At 34.6% G+C, this 18,952-nt stretch overlaps 2 protein-coding genes across 2 annotated transcripts; one reads left to right on the top strand and one right to left on the bottom strand.

Moving 5' to 3' along the window:
• Positions 1 to 5,189: 5,189 nt before the first annotated feature.
• Positions 5,190 to 8,764, bottom strand: Acer (Angiotensin-converting enzyme-related). The gene is made up of 6 exons (XM_017630045.1): positions 8,380 to 8,764; positions 7,730 to 8,306; positions 6,258 to 6,970; positions 5,839 to 6,194; positions 5,604 to 5,776; positions 5,190 to 5,478 (listed from the first exon to the last, which is right to left on the bottom strand). Exons 1-6 carry the CDS (start codon positions 8,440 to 8,442, stop codon positions 5,441 to 5,443), a joined length of 1,920 nt encoding a protein of 639 aa, XP_017485534.1. The 5' UTR covers positions 8,443 to 8,764; the 3' UTR covers positions 5,190 to 5,440.
• Positions 8,765 to 9,479: 715 nt separating this feature from the next.
• Positions 9,480 to 14,992, top strand: LOC108374078 (centaurin-gamma-1A-like). The gene is made up of 2 exons (XM_017630044.1): positions 9,480 to 9,754; positions 13,795 to 14,992. The coding sequence occupies exon 2, from the start codon at positions 14,606 to 14,608 to the stop codon at positions 14,990 to 14,992; it is 387 nt and encodes a 128-aa protein (XP_017485533.1). The 5' UTR covers positions 9,480 to 9,754; positions 13,795 to 14,605.
• Positions 14,993 to 18,952: the final 3,960 nt, after the last annotated feature.

The following is an 18,952-nucleotide window of genomic DNA, read 5'->3' on the forward strand; positions in this document are numbered from 1 at the left end:
TAAATAGTACGTACTTGTAAAACAGCTCGTCATCGTTTTAAAGCTGCATACATATATACATATGTATGTATGTATATTGAAAAATTTTAATTCTATCAGCGATAAGGGTGCGATGGATGGGTACATGAAAGACATAACATAACATAAGTAACATAAGTATGAAAGAGTACTCAAAGTTTATTAGCTTAGTGCATATCGATCACACATGCATACTTATTTATATACATAGTACATAGATATGTGTGTCATTCGTATTATATCAACACTCCTTACCTATGTGTCTCCGCAGCGCTGGAGCCCATCTAGTTGCAATTAGCGTTTTCTTTTCTCAAAATAATTTTGCCTTTATTCTGCCCTGCGCCAGGGCTATCAAGTTTTCGTTTTTTTTTCTCAGCATCTTTACATGGCTATTGCGTGATCCTTCTTTAAAATGTTGCACTCTGATAATGTTGCCATATAAGAAGGTGACACTTTTTTCCGAGAAAAGAAAACGCCATTATTTTCGCGGTTTGAGCTCGATATAAATGGCTGTTTGTATTTGGAAGTTTTTTTATTTGAACAAATGAAATCTTTAATATTATATCTTAGCTAAATAAAAATTTTTGATAGCATAATAGTCAAATGCCATTTGTCTTAGGGCAATAAATTCTCACTTAATATTGGCATTAGTAATATTATAATATCTATATCCGAAAACTTTAACTCTTCTTATTATATCAGTATTTCCTGTAGAGAGTCCATAAAACAAAGACCACTCTCCTACTCGAAATATTGCATTCATTTTTCTTGAATATTATACTGCTGGCAATTTAACCGACTTGTGTATCATTGAGACGAATAATTTTATTTGCAGCCACTGCATCCCTGGTCGCAAATTAATAGGCAAACAAAGACAAGTTTCGAGTGTACTTCTATCATAAAAAAAATTTTCTCATAAATACCATCTCATGGTAACAGAAATAGGAAGAGAAGCTCATTAAAATATTTTTATTTTCTTAATTTTGTTTTGAGCGAAGGACCTACTACTTAACGAAGGCATAAAATCTGTAGGCTACCTATGGACCAAATCAAAGTTGAAATGAAAATATCAGCTTTGGTTGTTGATAATTGGCTTCTGGACTTTAGTATTGAATTAAGAAGATAATTTATAAGTCGCATGTAAATACGAGGGTCGCTAAAAAGTCCTTAGAATGCCTAAGAAAGAAACAAATTTTGTCGGAAAAATTCTGTTATTGGTTTTCAAGATATGCGAAAGCTCGAATTGTCTTCATGAAATATCATTTGTCGTTTTGCGTTGAACTCTTCTATAGCCACATGTCCCGTTATTCCAAAGAAACAAGCAACATTTTTTTTTTCAAAATGCTTTTACGAATTCTAAAGTCTTTTTAGTGACCCTCGTAAGCACAAATAAAGTACAAGAAAGTAGCACTCTACTTCATATTAACGATAGTAATTCATTTCTAAATGATTTAAGATGTTGATGCGTGATGACAGCACGACTAACGCCGATATGACTGCGATATGCCTTTAACAAGTGAGTAGTATTGGCTAGTTGAAGTACGTGTTCTTAAGAGCAGCGCTTATCAATATCGGTGGCAAGAGATAACTTTACTCAACAACTGTCAAGTACACATAAACATACCTAAATACGTATTATGTGTATACATATGTATGCATGTATGAAAATAAAATAAGACTTTTAAGTTCAGATGCATTTTCACTACAAATAAATAGTAGGAAATTATTGAACTTCTAATTAAAATGCTGACGTTTAATTAGTAGAAAGTACTTACGGAGAAATTAAACTAATTAATTAAGCTCTCAAATGATCTAAGTAAATGCAAATATTTTAATACATATGAACATTTGTATTATTATCAATTGAGACTGTTCGCCAACCCGATCCGAGTTGAGCGGTGTAGTTAGTTACCGATCGTTGAATGGCCTTAAACTTGGCCGTGTCCCCACGTTTTTCCTTCAAGTGCTCCAAGCAGGCAACTTAATAAACGTGTTCCTGCCTCGGAGCTTCTTGCAGATTTTGATAGGGTGGGACGAGAACGAGAACTGCTTGTCCAACTTTACACTCAATCCAATCGAATTTCCCACCGTTTTGACTCTATATCCAGCTCCAACCTAACTTCTGTCGGCCAGGCAGTGAACAAGAAGACGGTGGATTTAGCGACGAAGATTTGTAGGTTTCGCAAATTGAAGGACTCGCTGAGATAGTAATAATTGATTGCATGCAAAATATGATTAAGACTCTTTGAGAGGAGATCCAGGGGCTCCGCGAGATAGAGAGATAGGTACATGCTGAACAGGATAGGTGATAACTTCTTTAAGTAATTTTTGATGGTTCGAAATTACAGTTGGATAAGGTCTCGATACAAAGGTTGAACTTGACAATGTGAAATTTAATTCCAAGTTAAATGAAGAGTAAGGCGTATCACGAAAAAAACTTTAGCGTATGTCAATTTCGTTTGAATACTTATGTCGAGAAAAAAATTTGGTTGTAAAATTTTTTTTAAGCACCCACTAAAAACCGTTAAATTACGTTGTTTGCTATAACTTTCTTATTTGAAATCCGATTTTTAAAATCTTTATGTCTTTATTTTATGTTAATTTGCCATTAAACAATTTTGGTTTAAAAAACCCTTTTGATGTATGCCCGCACTAATTTTGGAAATACTATCTCTAGATTTTTATTTTAAATTAGTGAAGGTATAATTCAAAGCGCCTTTTAAACCCGAAAATGTTTGATGCCCAATTATAATCCTGTTCGAGACCTTTTCGGTGACATAAAGATGTGTATCAAGCGTCCCTTTTGCAAGTGAATATCAGAAAGAAAATTAAAAAAAAAAAATTACAACACAACCCAGCCTCTAATGAACCTAAAATTAGCCGAACAAACTTTTGGAAAATTCTGGTTACCAACAGAAAGGACCAGACGATTTTAGAGATTTCACAGATCTCAACAAGATTAGATCTCCGAAATACCCCTTGGTCGCGTAAAATCCGATCCGAGGCATTCCGTTATGAGTCATTCTGGTACTTAGAACCGGTTTCCGTGGGAACCACCTTCTCACATGCACACTCTACCCGACTGGGTGACGGTTCGGCCTCATCGAAACAACACGTTTCTTGATCATACCGTTAATTGAGTTTGACGATAACGATTGAGGGACTAGCCGACACTTGGCAGGGTCGAATAACCGCTACAACAACAACAACCAGCCGCTTCGATATTATTCCTCTAAACAGTCTCTGGAGACGATGAAAAATTTAAAATAATTTTTTTAAAGAGTTTCTCACTCATTATTCAATCGTTGCCGTCAGTATCCACTAGCGATGGACCCAGGAAACGTGTTGTTTCTACGCAAAGAACATCAGGAAGATATACGTAACTTTTTTTGAGAAAAGACCGTTAATTCTAACGAACTGTCAGTTTTTAAGCTGTTTATGATAATTTTAATTTATTCACGTATCTTCCTGGTTGTCTTAATTGATTTTTAATTATTTAGGTATTTAGCACTATTGCCTTTTTGCAATCAAATTTTGTGCAAATGTATACTAATTGTCCAACGATCACTTAAAAAACTAACCTAACGAAATTGTATTATTTCAATTAATTTACCAATTGACTGAGCAATAAGATCAAGATCATTACGATGAGTGCGTTGATCGCTGTATGCTACATATGTAACTATAATTGGTTCAAATTATACAAAGATACATATGTACGTATACAATGTACCGCATTTATTTATTGTTATTTATTATTTATTCATTTATTTTTTTTATTTTTTTTTGCACATGCATGTGCCGCAATTATTTTTCAGGCAAAATAGTTCTTCACGTTTCACCAATTTTTTAATTATTTGTATTTAATTTTCACATTTTATTTTTTATTTGGAAAAATCACCCACCTTCAAACTTCAAAGGAACCCAAGAAACAGGAAGTCACGCGCATGAAAAGCGTGGCACATAAACTAAACCGCTGAGCAGCTATTGGCTGACTTTTATAGCGCGCAAGCTTAAGCACTGCGTCGATCGATTGTGAACTATTTGGTCACATTACTACTGGAATCATTGTCGTCAAAATGTATCAGGGCCAATGTGGTTAGAAAAATGAGTGTGAAAATTAACAAATTGAGATATTGAGCATGTCGACGCCAGCGTGAGTTCTCCTCATCTTCATCATCGTTATTATTATTGCCAGCAAACAATTGTGAGATATCGAAGAAGATAGAGAAGCCGACTGAGATAGGCATAATGTTGGCTNCATTCACTATTATCCACACCTTTTTATGGAATTTAGCTCCCATTTTAGGAAGTGTGATTGAATTCTTCCCCTTTTTCCCCTGCTTCCATAAACCATCCCTGTGGGTGGGAGTGCCAAATTTTAGAAAAAAGCTACTTACAAAACCTTTAATAATTGAATCATGTGCATATATACAATACATACGTGTACATATCTTATCTGTGATAAAAAAAAACTTAGGGAAGCAAACTNAGCCGACTGAGATAGGCATAATGTTGGCTGAACAAACTTGTATTGATCAATCCCGCGGCTTACGTACTATGCATATATACAATACATACATACGTGTACATATCTTATCTGTGATAAAAAAAAAAAAAAACTTAGGGAAGCAAACTCGTATAAAAATATAAACAGAGCAATGACCGTATACCTGTTCTCCGTTTGTAATATTTTACTGGCGAAGAGAAACTCTGATACGCGTCCGCGTTGCCGGCAAACTCAGAAGTCCACTACTCTCCGCTTTTATAAGCATACAAAGAAACCTCTACCCTTTTGTTTATTTAACACTACAAATAAAATTTTGTTATGATCGTCAGCTCCCCAGATGTTGCCAAGTAATTATTTGCTCACTGAGTGTTGGCTTTCTAGGTAAAAGTTGATGCTTTGGAAATGTTGTATGCACTTAAATTAGTAACAAGGTTTATAAAATGTTTATGTATATTAACCTTGCATTTATGCAATGTGTGTGTTTTTTAAACGTTAAATGTGTCAAGTAATAAGTCAGATCTAATAGACATAAAAAGAATGTCGCTTTGTGTATCAGCAGTAAACTCCCTTCAGCTTCAGTGGTTCTTTCAGTAGCATCATAAAGCGTTGCTTATACATCTTTAGAAAGTTCCATTGGCGCACAGTGATTTCCGAATATAAATCTAGGTGAACATATTTTATTTATATATGCACAGCGACCGGGAATATAAAAAATAGCTAATTTAGAATTTACAAATTTGGATCGTATAAAATCTCTTTAATCTCAAAGTAAAACATTAAAAAACCAAAATCCGTTATTTAAAAAGCCAGCGACAGCTACGGGACGACTTGCGTTCATTTGAGTTTTTTTTAAATTCTTGTACAAGTTTCAGCATTTTCACAAAATTCGTTGTCCCTTAGCTTGGCTAATTGTCAAGTACTGAATGCTGGACAGCAGTCACCGGCAACTTCTGCAAAGAAACGATGATACAAAATTCAAATATCTCACAAACTTAAACTTAACATAAGCGAATTTTTAATGACCATAACTATTAAATGTATATCTACTAAAAAAAATTGCAAAGGCAACACTCACTATCGGTATCGCCCCAGCCTAGTGGGACTTTCAAGCGTTGATTTTCTGCATGCAACCACTTGCTAAGTGGTTCAAAATATTCCATAAGCGCAGCTGGATCCATTTCAGTTTCGCCGGTAAACTCCTTTAGTGCTTTCTTCCAGTGTATCGAGCCGCCAATTGAAAGGAATTTGCTAAGCACAAAATTTCAATTAATTCTGTAATAAATGTTACTAACAAATAATAATGTGCCAACCCGAACGCTTCCCCAGCTTCTTTGCTGTTATATATGTCACAGTTATCCAGTGTTTTCTCCGGGTCCCCCTTTACGTACTGGCCAGCTTTAATGCACATCGCCTTGTGGAATTGAAATTGGAAAATGTGTGCAGCAAAGTAACGCAAGTACTCGACATCAGCATCAATGTGGTACTTTGCTGGCGGATCAAAATCGGCGTCGGTGCGTCGCACGGGCGGTTCCAAGCCCGAAAACTCAGAACGCATTTGCCAGAAAGCGCAATTCCATTTAGACTCATCCACGTCACCGCGGAACACAACATAGCGGTATTTGTCCATTGTGTAAGCGAAGGGCAAGAACACAATTTTTTTAAGCGCCTGAAAGCGAAAATTTAATATTTTTTCGACAGAACTTAAAAAATCGCGAGCATAAGTACTCACAGTCTTGAACAACTCATTGATACGACTCTCTTCGTCCAACTTGTCCACATTCGAGAGTCCAATCGATTTGAGATGCTTCGGCGTGGCAACTGAAAGTGCTATAACATCACCTACAGCCTCATGGAAGCCAGGATTTGGCGCCGCACGAAAAACAGTCGGTTGATTTTCATATTGTAAATAGTATTGTATATGCCCAAGTTCATGATGCACCACATACAGATAGTGTGTATCAATTTCGGTGCACATTTTAATGCGCACATCGCTATCCTGATACAAATCCCAAGCCGAGGCGTGGCAAACAATTTCACGATCTGCCGGTCGTGTCAGCACACTTAAATCCCAAAAGCTGTTGGGCAACGCGCGCATGCCTAGCGATTGGAAAAATTGATCACCCAATTCGAAGAGTTTGCGTACAGTGTAGTTTTGGCGCTGCAACTCGCTGGTCACATCTACAAATGGCTTCTCGGGGTAGGGTGTAAACAGCGGCAATGCATTATCCCATTGTTGTCCCCACATATTACCCAGCAAATGCATGGGGATGTTGCCATTCTCCGGCACGATTGCATCACCATAATAGGCGCGTAGGCGATAACGTACGTAACCGTGTATTTCGCGATAGAGCGGTATAATAGCTTTATATACCTTATCTAGATTTGCCTCGAAATCGGGATCTTCATAAAAGTGAATCCAATAATCGGCGTAGGAGGAATAGGCTATTAAAGTATGTATTACAATAATAAATGAATCGGAGGGCTTATATTCAATCCCTCTATCTGCAATTTTCACAAAAACTACTTTGCGATGTTAGAACCTATGTGGGACTAACCTGTCATCACTGATGTTAATTCTGAGTTAGCAATTTAATAGTAAATTCTTCTGTCAAGCGTTAATATCACCGATGGCAGTCAAGTCTTAGGTGGATTTCTATATCAGAATCTCATTATTGTGAAAAGTGCAGACTGATGGGTATTGAATATAAGCCATCGGTATGTATTACATAATATTTAAATGTTTTCCAGACTAGAAATGATTTTTCTCCCTTCAATTTACTTAAGTACCAGAAGTTTCATTTTAACTCTTCTTATCAACTTACGCGACTTCTGTGCCGCACATGGCTCATACAAATGTATGTACATATCGCACACTTCGATGTTAAGTGCGGCCAACTCCAAAAAAAAAAATTGGGCGCTTTTTGCATAAATCAATTCATAGGACTAACATCCAGTTAATGGACATATTTTTTTTCATGATTATATACAGTATAAATTAACTAAAAATCTACTATTTTTGTATTAATTGCGTTGAATCTATACGATCCACAGCAATTAAATTTCCCACTCTGAATATTGAGTTAGCTCACTTTAGATTTAGGTGTGCGATATGTACGTATGTATACGAAGCACTCGCCTTAGTAGGTACATACACGTAAAAAAAAAACGGCTCTTATCAGTACTAAAATGCCGGCATCTTACCATTCAGACGCGCTGACTTCCGACTCAATTCAATATATTTTTTGAAATTCTCGCGCATTGGTGTACCCGTCTTGTCGTACCACTGACGCCAGTAGTACTTCAGTTCTTTGGGGTCGCGACTATTCGAAAGTCGCTCCTGTATATGTGGCTCTAGCTGCAGCGTACAATTCCCCTCTTTATTGTATGGGCAAACCGTGGCTGTGGCATAATTTGACTGCATCGAACTGACGGCATTTAACAATTCCTTATAGTCATCTTCAGGTAATACATCTATACCCAAATCACCAAGTATAGTGGCTTGTCGTTTGATGTCTTCATCAGTTGAGTCAATGTATCCCGATGCGATTACTTTGCGTGTCATCTCCTTATTTGCGGCTGCATTTTTGGTAGCCACAGCAATCAATGCTTTCCGATTTTCCTCTGTAACATTGGTATTGTACTCATAGGAGGTAACGAACTCATTGCGACGCCGCTGACGTAGAAATTCGTTTTCACGCTCGAAGAATGTTCGCGCTTCCGATTTCAGTGCGTTACTGCTTGAGGATCGAGCAGAAACAGCTGCATATGCACGCACGGTCTATGGGTGGGGAAAATGAGAAAATACGAGTTAATGAAATGGGAAAACCTGCCAAGCCGGATCAGCAACTTACGACTGCCAAGAGCATTGCCTGCAGAAACAATACATTCTGCAGTAGTATAAAACTGGTTTTCATATTCAGTCACGGTAACCAATTCCTGCAGTCACGCGTTAAACTTGCTAACTACACGACAAACCAAATGCGACTGAACTGAGTTTTGTAAATTTTAATTCAGTAAGAAATACTATGCGCCGGCTGCTATTAGCGGCGGGGTCAAGACGTGCTTTGCAAACAATTACTCGCAATCTCTTCCAACGAAATCTATGGAATATAAGAGTACTTAATAGATGCGGTTGACAAGACGCGCTCCTAGAAATTTGCTACTCTATTACTAACAAATATAATTAATTTATTATATATATTTTAATAACACCACTTAAATCTGCAATGTTTGTTTTTTTGTTTATATATGCGGCTTTCCCACTTTCCTAGGAATGTAGCAAAAACATCGATGCATCGAAAATATCGATCTTTTGCTTAGATACATCGAAAATTTTCCACTCGATATATACGGGCATTGGCTGCAAATCGTACGATTACCCCACGTCTACACCTTCTACAGATCCTAATGAAAAAGCTGTTTTAAGGCCAGTATGCAGGTCTCATGAAAACGGTCAAGAAAAAATTGCCATTATTTCGCGTGTGTCCAAGGGATATTAACATCTGATACTTCACAGCCTGTTGCCTCACTCTTTCTTCAAGAAATAATGGAACGGGCATATATTTCTGTTGCAAACATGGGTTGCAATGTGCTATTTTTTCACAAAAAAATCTGATTTTATATGCTGCTAGGTACGTCAACCTACGTTTACGCTACGTCGTTGACTAACTGCGCTTTTAGCCATTTCAAAGAAGGTAAATCCAAAGAACGTAAATCTATTTACATTCTTCGGTGTGGTTAAGCCGTATTACACCCTGTCGCGCATATACTCGTCATTGGTGTCACCCTGTAAAACTTTGCTGCTACTCGCCGCTATCGGAAATTTAGGCGCTTTCTGACATTTCATTTTGCGTTGTTATTTCTTGTTTTTTTTTCTGCTCCACTCATTCGCTGCATTTTATCACACACATTTAAAACCAACCACCATTGCTTTGTATCCAAAGCCCCCAACTCCAATTGCACAACCCAACAACCAACAAACACATGCAAGCAATTCAATATAAACAGGCGGCGACAGCGCAAGCAAATTTTCTACCGATTTGCTCTTGTCAGTGTGTTCTTCGACGTGTTTGAGTTCGTTTCGCTAATATTTGGTGTCTCGGTGCGTTTTAAACGTTTGCCGTGTCTCAGTGTTTTGTTTAGTGTTAATTTGTCGGTGGTGCCAAAAATTAAATAGAGAATTTAATAAGCGGTGGAAATCTACACATTGTGCTGCAAAATATTTGTGTAATAATTTTATTTAAATTTTTATTTCACTAGCTTAGTTTATTGCCTGCTCAATTTTATGTTCGCAGTGTCTTTTTGGGGCAAAGTGTATGTTTGTATGTACATATGTGGGGGTCTGCGTATGTTGAGGAAGCAAGTGGAATTGCATCGCTCCAAATATTTGCGTGCGTTGCGCCATAGTGTTGCTTCACAAAATCAACACGCACGAGACGTGTATGCTGTTAAACTTTTGCGTATATTTAGATGTTGTTTATTTAATTGGTAGGCCAATAGCCGATAAAATACATATTAATTAGTAGAAGAAGCGCTATGAAATATGTAATATCGCAAAGCAGTGATCACACAAGTTGAGGTGATTTTTTAGAAAGTTTCTACTTATCGAGCTCCTCAGGAACCCAACCGTATAAATGGAAAATGTGGAGATAAGGCATTACATACTATAAAATGGTATCTGATTTATTGTTTGTTACTTTTGCAAATTATCTTTACATTTTTTTAAGTTAAACGTGATTAAAAATATGTATAATCAAACGCACGTTTAGTTTTCCTGAAATATACAGTTGCGATCAAAATATTAGCACCACAATTCAGAATGGTTTTGCTTGCAACTTATGTTTATTTATTTATTTTTAATAATTTTGACCGCAGCTAAATGTATGCAGCTTTAAATTGTGTAAACAAAATTCTACCTCTTAAGGCAATTATTCCTGTAAATTGATTGGTTATTTTCGCAGAAAAGCGTAGATGCAAAATTCATAGAAACATTAAAAATTAAGACCTTAGACAATTCCGATGGCTGGCAAAGCCTAACAACAACATCCAACAATCAATCCTCCATTCGCGCTGCCTCCATTTCCAATTTCCACTTCATACAATAAGCATTCAAAGAAAAAAACCCAAACAAATAAACAAAGTACACTAAAAATAAAGAAATAAACTACGTATTCACGATTTCTTCTATGCATACTAACGAACATACATATAAGGGGTATTCTCTGAGTCTTGCAAAGCCCTTGCACGGTGCACGGATTGCACGGTTTGCAAAGCTGCCCCATACGAAAACCGGTTTTTACCGTGCAATCCGTGCAATCTGTGCACCATGCAAGGGCTTTGCAAGACTCAGAGAATACCCCTAATGTATATTTATTTACATATATGTATGTATGTATGTACATAAATTTCAATACTTGAAAAGTACAGACGTAGGTACTTTTATACTAGAACAACAATAAGAAAGCAGCAGCACAACAAAAATGAATGCGGTGCTCCAGCATCCAAAGATGAAGTGCTGTTGAAGACCTAAAAAACGGCAATTAGACTAGTAGCAACAACGAGATAAACAAAAAAAAAAAACAAACAACTTAAAAAAAAAACGAACGCACAAATGCACACGCATACAATTCCAAGTTGGAATTTCCAACACATAGTAGAATAGCGAATGAATAGCCCCAAATCGTCAGAAAGTGACGCCAGTTTGAGCGCGGTTATTAAAATAGATTATTTGCGTAGTTTGCGTTGCTGTGCGGTTTTTGCTTTTATATAGTGATTTTATAGGAATTTTTTTTAGTCTGTTTTGTGAATTTTAATAATTTTAATTGATATATTCGTTATACAAGTGTTTTTGTGCGTTTGAAGAATGTGTTTGTGTTCAGTTTTGGATGCCTGAAGGTCACGGGTGGAAATATGTTTGCGCACTACTGGGCCGGCCAACATTTGTGTAATTTTGCGTTTATAATATCTTTTATTATTGAAATATCAATTATATTCTTGTAAGTTTTATAGACTTTCTGCACTTAAATGAATAAAAATGCATAAAAGTTGTACTTGCACATATCGAGGCCTAACCGCCAAAATATTCCTAGAGCATCTTGATTCATTTCTGCATCAAAAAGAAACGTTTGGTAAAAATGCCGCTTACGCTATTTTGGCTGCTTGGGCTCGATACTTGTACATATTTACATAGAAAGGTACATGCTGATAACTAATTATCAATGAATATGCACCAGCGAATTATGTACATACCTACCTATGCACATACATATGTACATATGTAAATACATACATACAGTGGTCCAAAAAATAATAGGAGTGCGATATTTTGATTGACACACGTTAACATAGACAATAGAAAAAATTAACGAAAGGGCGGACCATGCTCACATTTCGTTTTTTTTTCTAGCTTTAGGGGCCGTATTCCCGCATTCTGTACTTACATAGCGTCGTTTGAAGTACAAAACCGCGTATCAACTAGATGCAAAACCTCATATCAAAATAATGCAAAACCGCTTATGTGAGGTAGCACCAATTTATTTTCTTGAAAGTAAAAACACTAATATTTCAAAATGGCTCTCTTTTTTATAAAGCAATCGCCTTTCTGGCTAGTATATTTCTGGACGAATGGATACGGATTGAGCCAAGAGCTTGTGTAAGCAAAACAAATTTTTGGCAAAAAATGTCAGTTACGCGGTTTTGCAGAACGACGATATGTTTTAAGTTTTTTTTTTTAAACAAATTATAACAAAAATTTGCTCCAGCTTTTACTGAAAGGTGAATAAAAGCTCAGTGTACACTTTTAGCGAATAATTTTTAAAATGTTAAATTTTGAATTGTGACTCTTCTGAAGACGGTGTGCGATATTTCCTTTTAATGTTAAAATATTACAAACTTAATTTGCGTAAGTTTTATAGATTTACTGCTATGTACTTATAAATATTTGTGCACGAGAATTGTTTATAAGTCTTAACTTTTGAAAGGCCACAAAAATTTAATATTTTAACTACAGGTAGCGAATTAGATATAGTCAACCCTGTTTAACTACTATCTCTCCTATAGCAGTCTCAGGGAACCACAATAAACTGATATTCCAATGACACTCCACTATGGCATCGGACAGTTGGTAACATTTTGCAAATCAATTAAAAGTTACTTCAGTGGTCACCACTTATTCTTTGGAGTAGACTCCGCGACCACATTATTCGGACATAGCCCAAGACTTAGAGGGTCGACGGACCAAAATACCTACTATAAGACCCTCCAAAATCCTTGGAAAGAATAGGGAAGGTATAAGAAGCCCTTGCTAGCCAAAGGATAAATTTTCATTGAAGCCGGATCGATTCGAAGATAGGAGATATGTATGTACATACATAGATAATGCATTTTGGGTATAGGAGATATACATATGTATCTGTGTTCGTATGGAATAGTAGCTTATGTCGGCAAGCTGGCTTTAGTATAATCGGGCATTCCCTTCATTCTTTAAACGACAAGAAATTTTTTGATTAGACTTAATAAGAATATTGACTTGCTATTATCGGAACTATCTATTCACGTTTATTTGCCAAAAGTTTTTCAACGGCTCGGCGCCAGTGAGCCATTCGCAATCGTGTGCTGCGAATGCCGCATTATACTAAAGCCAGCCTTTCGACATAAGCTACTGTTCCATACGAACAAAAGATATGCACAGCTTGTTGAAAAGGTTCGGGCAACACTCGGCAAAAAAAAAAAATCTCAAAAATCAACAGGATTTTTCAGAATTTTCAAACCTGCTTAAAATTTAATGAATTCCATTTTAGTATAATAATGTGCAGGTTTGAAAATTCTGAAAAGTCCCGTTTTTTCTCCCATATAACGCATGAACAAAATCTATTTTTCTATGAAAGAAAATACGCAACACCCTCGACAAAAAAAAAAGATCTAAAAAATCAACGGAATTTTTCGGAATTTTCTAACCTTCATATTATTTTCCTAAAATTGAATAAGCTACAAAATGCATACCCAATAAATAAATAAAAATTTGAAAAAAGTTGACAATTTTTTTGAAATTTGTAAATTTTCTTCAACTGTTCAAAATGTTTTACATAGACTACTATATTTTATAAGAAAAAAAAACGAAAAAATATATGACGTAAAACATTGTGAAAGTATGCTATTTAGTAGAGCGCCACTGTATACATATTTTTTAAATTAGTAGTTTTTCATTTATTTATTACTTATTATTTGCTTATTTCCAATAATTTTTTATTTTTTATTTTGTATTGCAGGCAAATGTGCTTAGAGCGCCATCGATCGCGTATTAATATCCGAGAGCAATAAAGTATAATAATAGATGTTTTGAAATTGCATAATATGTATAATTATTGATTAAAAAATTAAATAAACAATAACATATATGAGTTCGAATAAAATCTACTTTTAAACATTCATAAGTAACTGCTAATACAATTAAAAACCCTAAAATAATGAATAAAATATTTAAAATAGTGGAAGAATTCTGTGTTTGTACCACCTTCACATAAACCCCAATTAAATTTATAATTAATATGTATGTAGACATTAAAATATAATATAAACATTGCATGTTTGAAAAAGGCTTTTACTGCAAATTTAAAACTCATACTAATGACAAACACTTCTGCTTCGAGCTTAAATTTGTGAACAATTCAATAAATCTTATTTAATCAAAGCGCTTAAAGCGCATTAAAATTCGAATTTGTGCTTAGAAATACATAATAATAAAATTATAATTAATAAAGTAACTGGAATTAAGAAAAAAGAAAAATTTAAAATTTCGGCGCCCACTATGCAATAATAATACAGTGTTGGCTTCCCTCGAATAAAAAATATCTAATTTGCGGTTCACAAGTACCCCAGTAAATAGTGAGAAAATGTGTAAAAATTGCCCATTGCTAACCGATTAATAACCAAAATTAAAAAAAAAAGAAACAATTTGTGTGGTTTACCAAAAAAGTGTTTAAATCCTCGATTAAAAATTTTAAAAATATACATACATTTGTGTGTTTTTCTTTGTGCGTTTTCGTGAGTGTTAGTGTAAGTAAATCCCAAGCCAATACAATGAATAATTATCAACATCAAACTCCGCCACCTGTAACGCGGCATCATCATCATCACTTGCCGCCGCCACCGCCGCTGCCGCATCATCATCCATCGTTGTTGCCACAACCGCAGCCTCCGCTGCCAATGTTGCCAACACAGCAGCAGCAGCAGCAGCAACAACAACAACATGTACATCACCATCACCAACAACAGCAGCCGCACCATCAGCCATTGATTAGCAATTCGTTGGCCATACGTCAGGAAATACAACGATTCGAGAGCGTGCATCCATCGATTTATGCAATTTACGATCTAATCGATTTGCTGCCAATCGGCGATGCACAGATCGCACAACAGATACGCGATCACGTCGTTTGCATTGAAGGTGAGCGCATTTATAGATAAATATATGTATACATATGTATGTAAATGTATACTATATAGAAAGACAAACATATGTATGTATGTACATAGGCTTGAAAAATTATTAGAAATTAGATAGCGAACAAAAAAATTATGGCGAAATCAAGAAAGCAGCAGGGAAAGAGGCGAGCGCACAAAATCGCAGAGGCGAAATATATTTAGCTGACTATTTGCAAATGGAAATTGATTTTACGGCATACAAATTTCTAGTTGTGGTTATAAATTTATAGTTGTAGATAGATTTGTTTGTAGGCATGTGTGCGAAGATACAAATTAGGTTATTTTGAGTTAACTTTTTTTTATAAAAATATACATACTTGCCTGTTATGTCCACTAGGCAGGGTCGACTTTTTTTATTTAAGAATTTTTTAATACATACTTTTAACTAATGTTTATCGACTTCTCCATTGCATTTATTGGTTTTTGGGGGTTACATACAAAAATGGTTAATCTCAAAAAATGGTTAAATAACAATTGAGTATTATTCCTTGAAGTCTCCGGAAGAGAAACAGAGTTTGCCGATTGAAAAATATAATTTTCAAGAATTTAAACGAATAAACCTCTAAAAAACTTTTTATTTAAAAAAACAAACAAGATTCTATTTTTTCACTATAGAACAATTCCTGGAGGTTGGGAGCATTAGAATTCCGACTTTACTTTCTTTGGACAACACTAATGTAATTATATGTGTATCTATGAATACACGATAGTCGTCGATAAATGAATCGAAAAAAATTCTGAAAAATGATCGAAAAATATAAAATGATCGATAACAATACACATTCATTGGGAAAATAATAAGGGCACAACATTTTGACCCGGTTTTACTATTTTTATTTTTTTTATTTAATGTTTATTGTTTAACAAAATCTATATATGTAAGTCCAAATTTCATACTTTGTAAAAAAATTTTGAAAAAGTGAACAATATTTTTATTAAGAATTTTTACAAAAATTGCATTGCCGAATTTCCACTAAGCATTGAAATGGAAAACAATTTATGCTATTCAAAAAATGCCATGTCGAAACAGACTAAGGTCTATTTTTATGAACGTAATGGCGCGGGTATTCTTAAAAGCTTAACATTGTCATTAAAAGTTATGTCATTTAACGTCTGGTGGAAATTAAATATAAACCCATTAAATTCTAGCGTAATAAACTGCAAGTTTCAGGTTGCTCAGAATTCGCGTTTGTTTTTGATATTTTTTTAGCCGATGGTGCTAATTTCTTCCGTACAAAAAAAATTTTCAAACCTAGTAACTTTGTATGGAAGAAAATGCGTGACAACGCCAGTAAAAAAAAATATATACATATTTATTTATAAAATTGTATACACACTTACTTTTGTAAAAATTCTTAGTAAAAACCTTGCTGTAAAATTTTGTGGAATTTTTCTAATTTTTCTACAAAGTTGGCTTTTGTTGGATAATGAGTTATATTTTTATAAACACTAAATAAACAAAGGCAAAATAGCCAAAACTGGTCAAAGTGTCGTGCCCATATTAATTTTCACACGATTATGCAATAAAAAGTTAATCGATAACGATTTAAATAAATAAATCGAACAAATTCTGAAAAAAATATCGATAACGATATTGATAAAAATATCGATAACAGTATACATACATATGTTCATATGTAGAGAGCATCATCGATAAGAAATAGAAATCTGAAGGTTCATTTTTTACGTTACTTCGCCTTACTATGCACAAGATGTTTTGTCATTTTTTAACAAGTCGAATCTTACTTTTCTATAAGAATATCTTCTGTCGAATATTCCGATATCAAACAAAAATGTGAGCTAAGTTCTTAAAATTTTTAAATAGGCCTCGATAGGAAGAACAGATTTGTATCTAAAATTTTTTCAATATTTTTTCACCGATTAACTTCGCTCCAACCTAATGTGTACATATTGTATATGTACGTACATATGTATGTATGCTTATGAATTTTGCGCTTTTTGTGTCTGCAATTATTTTCTCCAAACAAATTAATTTATCTACATCTAATTTAACCCACATTATGTTTACTTCGGCTGAAAGTTATCGTTGCTAATCGATTTTAATTCAATTCAATATTCAATTGCTGCAACACGTTGTAAAATCTAGGCAGTAAATTACGAAATTTCATGTGCTTGTGATGGGATTATTCTGCATGAAACGAGCATTATATTGCAAAAATAAAAGTTAAATGCGCATTTAATAAGGGATTATGGGATTTCAATAGATGTAGGATTATCACAACAATTTAGCGGAAAAAAAATATCGCGGAAGGCTGCTGAAATGTAGAGTGGTTGAAATGTACAAGTGTACATACGTACGTTTATGAAGGAAAATAATATCTAAAATTGCACAAGCGATAAAATAAATATAAATAAACTCTTTATTAATAAAACAAGCAATGAATTTTTTACTCGGCTTTTATCTTTAGTATATGTATAGTACTACAATCGTAAAAATATATGTACGTATGTACATATACCATGTATTACATACAATTGCGTTCTGTATACAATTTCCGTTGTTTAATTCAAATCAAACCGCCGAGTGCGCATTGGCAGCTAAGGGAAACCTTGCAAGCGTTGTAGTTGATCGTCAGTGCGACCTTGCTGTATAAACGCTTAACTAAGTTTTAAGGCACTTATGTATAATTTTTCTTAATTATGCATTCATTCGTTCGTATATGTTATTCCATTTAGGCGCTAAAAACATCAGCAAAAAAATAAAACAAATCGCAAAAGCCGCAAAACAACGAAATCAATAATTGTTACATATTCATTCCTGCAGCGGTGCATGCATTGCAAGTATCAGCGGAGGAGCTGTGCTATCTAAAAATTATTTATTTACAATTAACGGAAATCTGTAGACAAGTGGGCGCAAAAAGGGAAGAAATAAGTGAATGGAATAAGTAGTTTGTTCCAGTACACTAGGGCATAGTAAGAATTACTTGGGGTATTCACAACAGTGTCGTAAGTGTCATATTGTTGTATGTCGTAAACTTTAAACGCCTAAAAAACATGTTAAAGGGGTTTGCAAAGTGCCATCCAAGTCATATTATGTATTTTCGCAGTGTTAAAAAATAGTTGGTTGTGGTTTCAAGTTCTCTAAACATTTATTTAAGCTTTTCAAGTTTACGACATACAACAATACGACACTTACGACATCGCTGTGAATCCCTCAACTATGAAATTACAGGAAGTCGTTGCCGTACGCAAGAATTTCTCTCACTGTGAACACTTTTGAGCGAGTAAGAGAGCAATTCTTCCCAGTCATGACATGTAAACAGACCGACTGACGTTTGTGCCGGAAATAGTGCTTTTTTGCGTTCCCGTACGCTTCTGCATCTGTTCTCATTTTACAATCACTTGAGAGAGTAACATTGTAGTTTGACAGTTCCACTGGTTTTTGCCCGAAGAATACTGGAACGAACTAATTTAATTTAATTTAATTTTCCGTGTTTGTCGTCTTCGCGCTGCGTATGGTTCCTTCAAACATCTGGGTTTATTGTGGAAGCTCAATCATGGCATTTTCTTTGCTTAAAATGATAGCTAAATATGATTATTTTTTAACTACTCCACTCGTCACTTCTTAAAAACTGCAACCGTTGCTGTTTGAAGAGTATGTATCTTCTTTCTAACCAATCTGACCTAAGTACCTGCTGATATCGGTAGAAAGGATGCTTGATTAATTGACTGTTTGAAAATCGAAATTTTTAAATTTTTTCTATCTCCTTTTTTCATTAAATTTTCTTTACTTTTTCAATGTCATTGTTTTAAAAAGGTTTTTTTGTTTAATTTCATTTTTAGAAACAGATATATTTTCCTTCTTTTTGTTTCAATTCAACTTTTTTATTTTTTTATTTTAAGTTTCTTTTCATTTTTAGATTTTAGTATTTAAAAAAAAAAATATTAAAAAAATTAAACAAAGTTTTTTTAATATTTAGG

The sequence above is a fragment of the Rhagoletis zephyria genome, unplaced genomic scaffold (genome assembly GCF_001687245.7).
Source record: "Rhagoletis zephyria isolate East Lansing unplaced genomic scaffold, Rhagoletis_zephyria_1.1 Rzeph_scaffold_07302, whole genome shotgun sequence".
Lineage (NCBI taxonomy): Eukaryota > Metazoa > Arthropoda > Insecta > Diptera > Tephritidae > Rhagoletis > Rhagoletis zephyria.

Coding starts and splice junctions, on each gene's coding strand:
- Acer (XM_017630045.1), bottom strand. CDS start 8,442: ATGAAAACCAGTTTTATACTACTGCAGAATGTATTGTTTCTGCAGGCA. Junction 8,307..8,379: donor AGGCAATGCTCTTGGCAGTC/GTAAGTTGCTGA, acceptor CCCCACCCATAG/ACCGTGCGTGCATATGCAGC. Junction 5,777..5,838: donor GAAGCTGGGGAAGCGTTCGG/GTTGGCACATTA, acceptor TTTTGTGCTTAG/CAAATTCCTTTCAATTGGCG.
- LOC108374078 (XM_017630044.1), top strand. CDS start 14,606: ATGAATAATTATCAACATCAAACTCCGCCACCTGTAACGCGGCATCAT.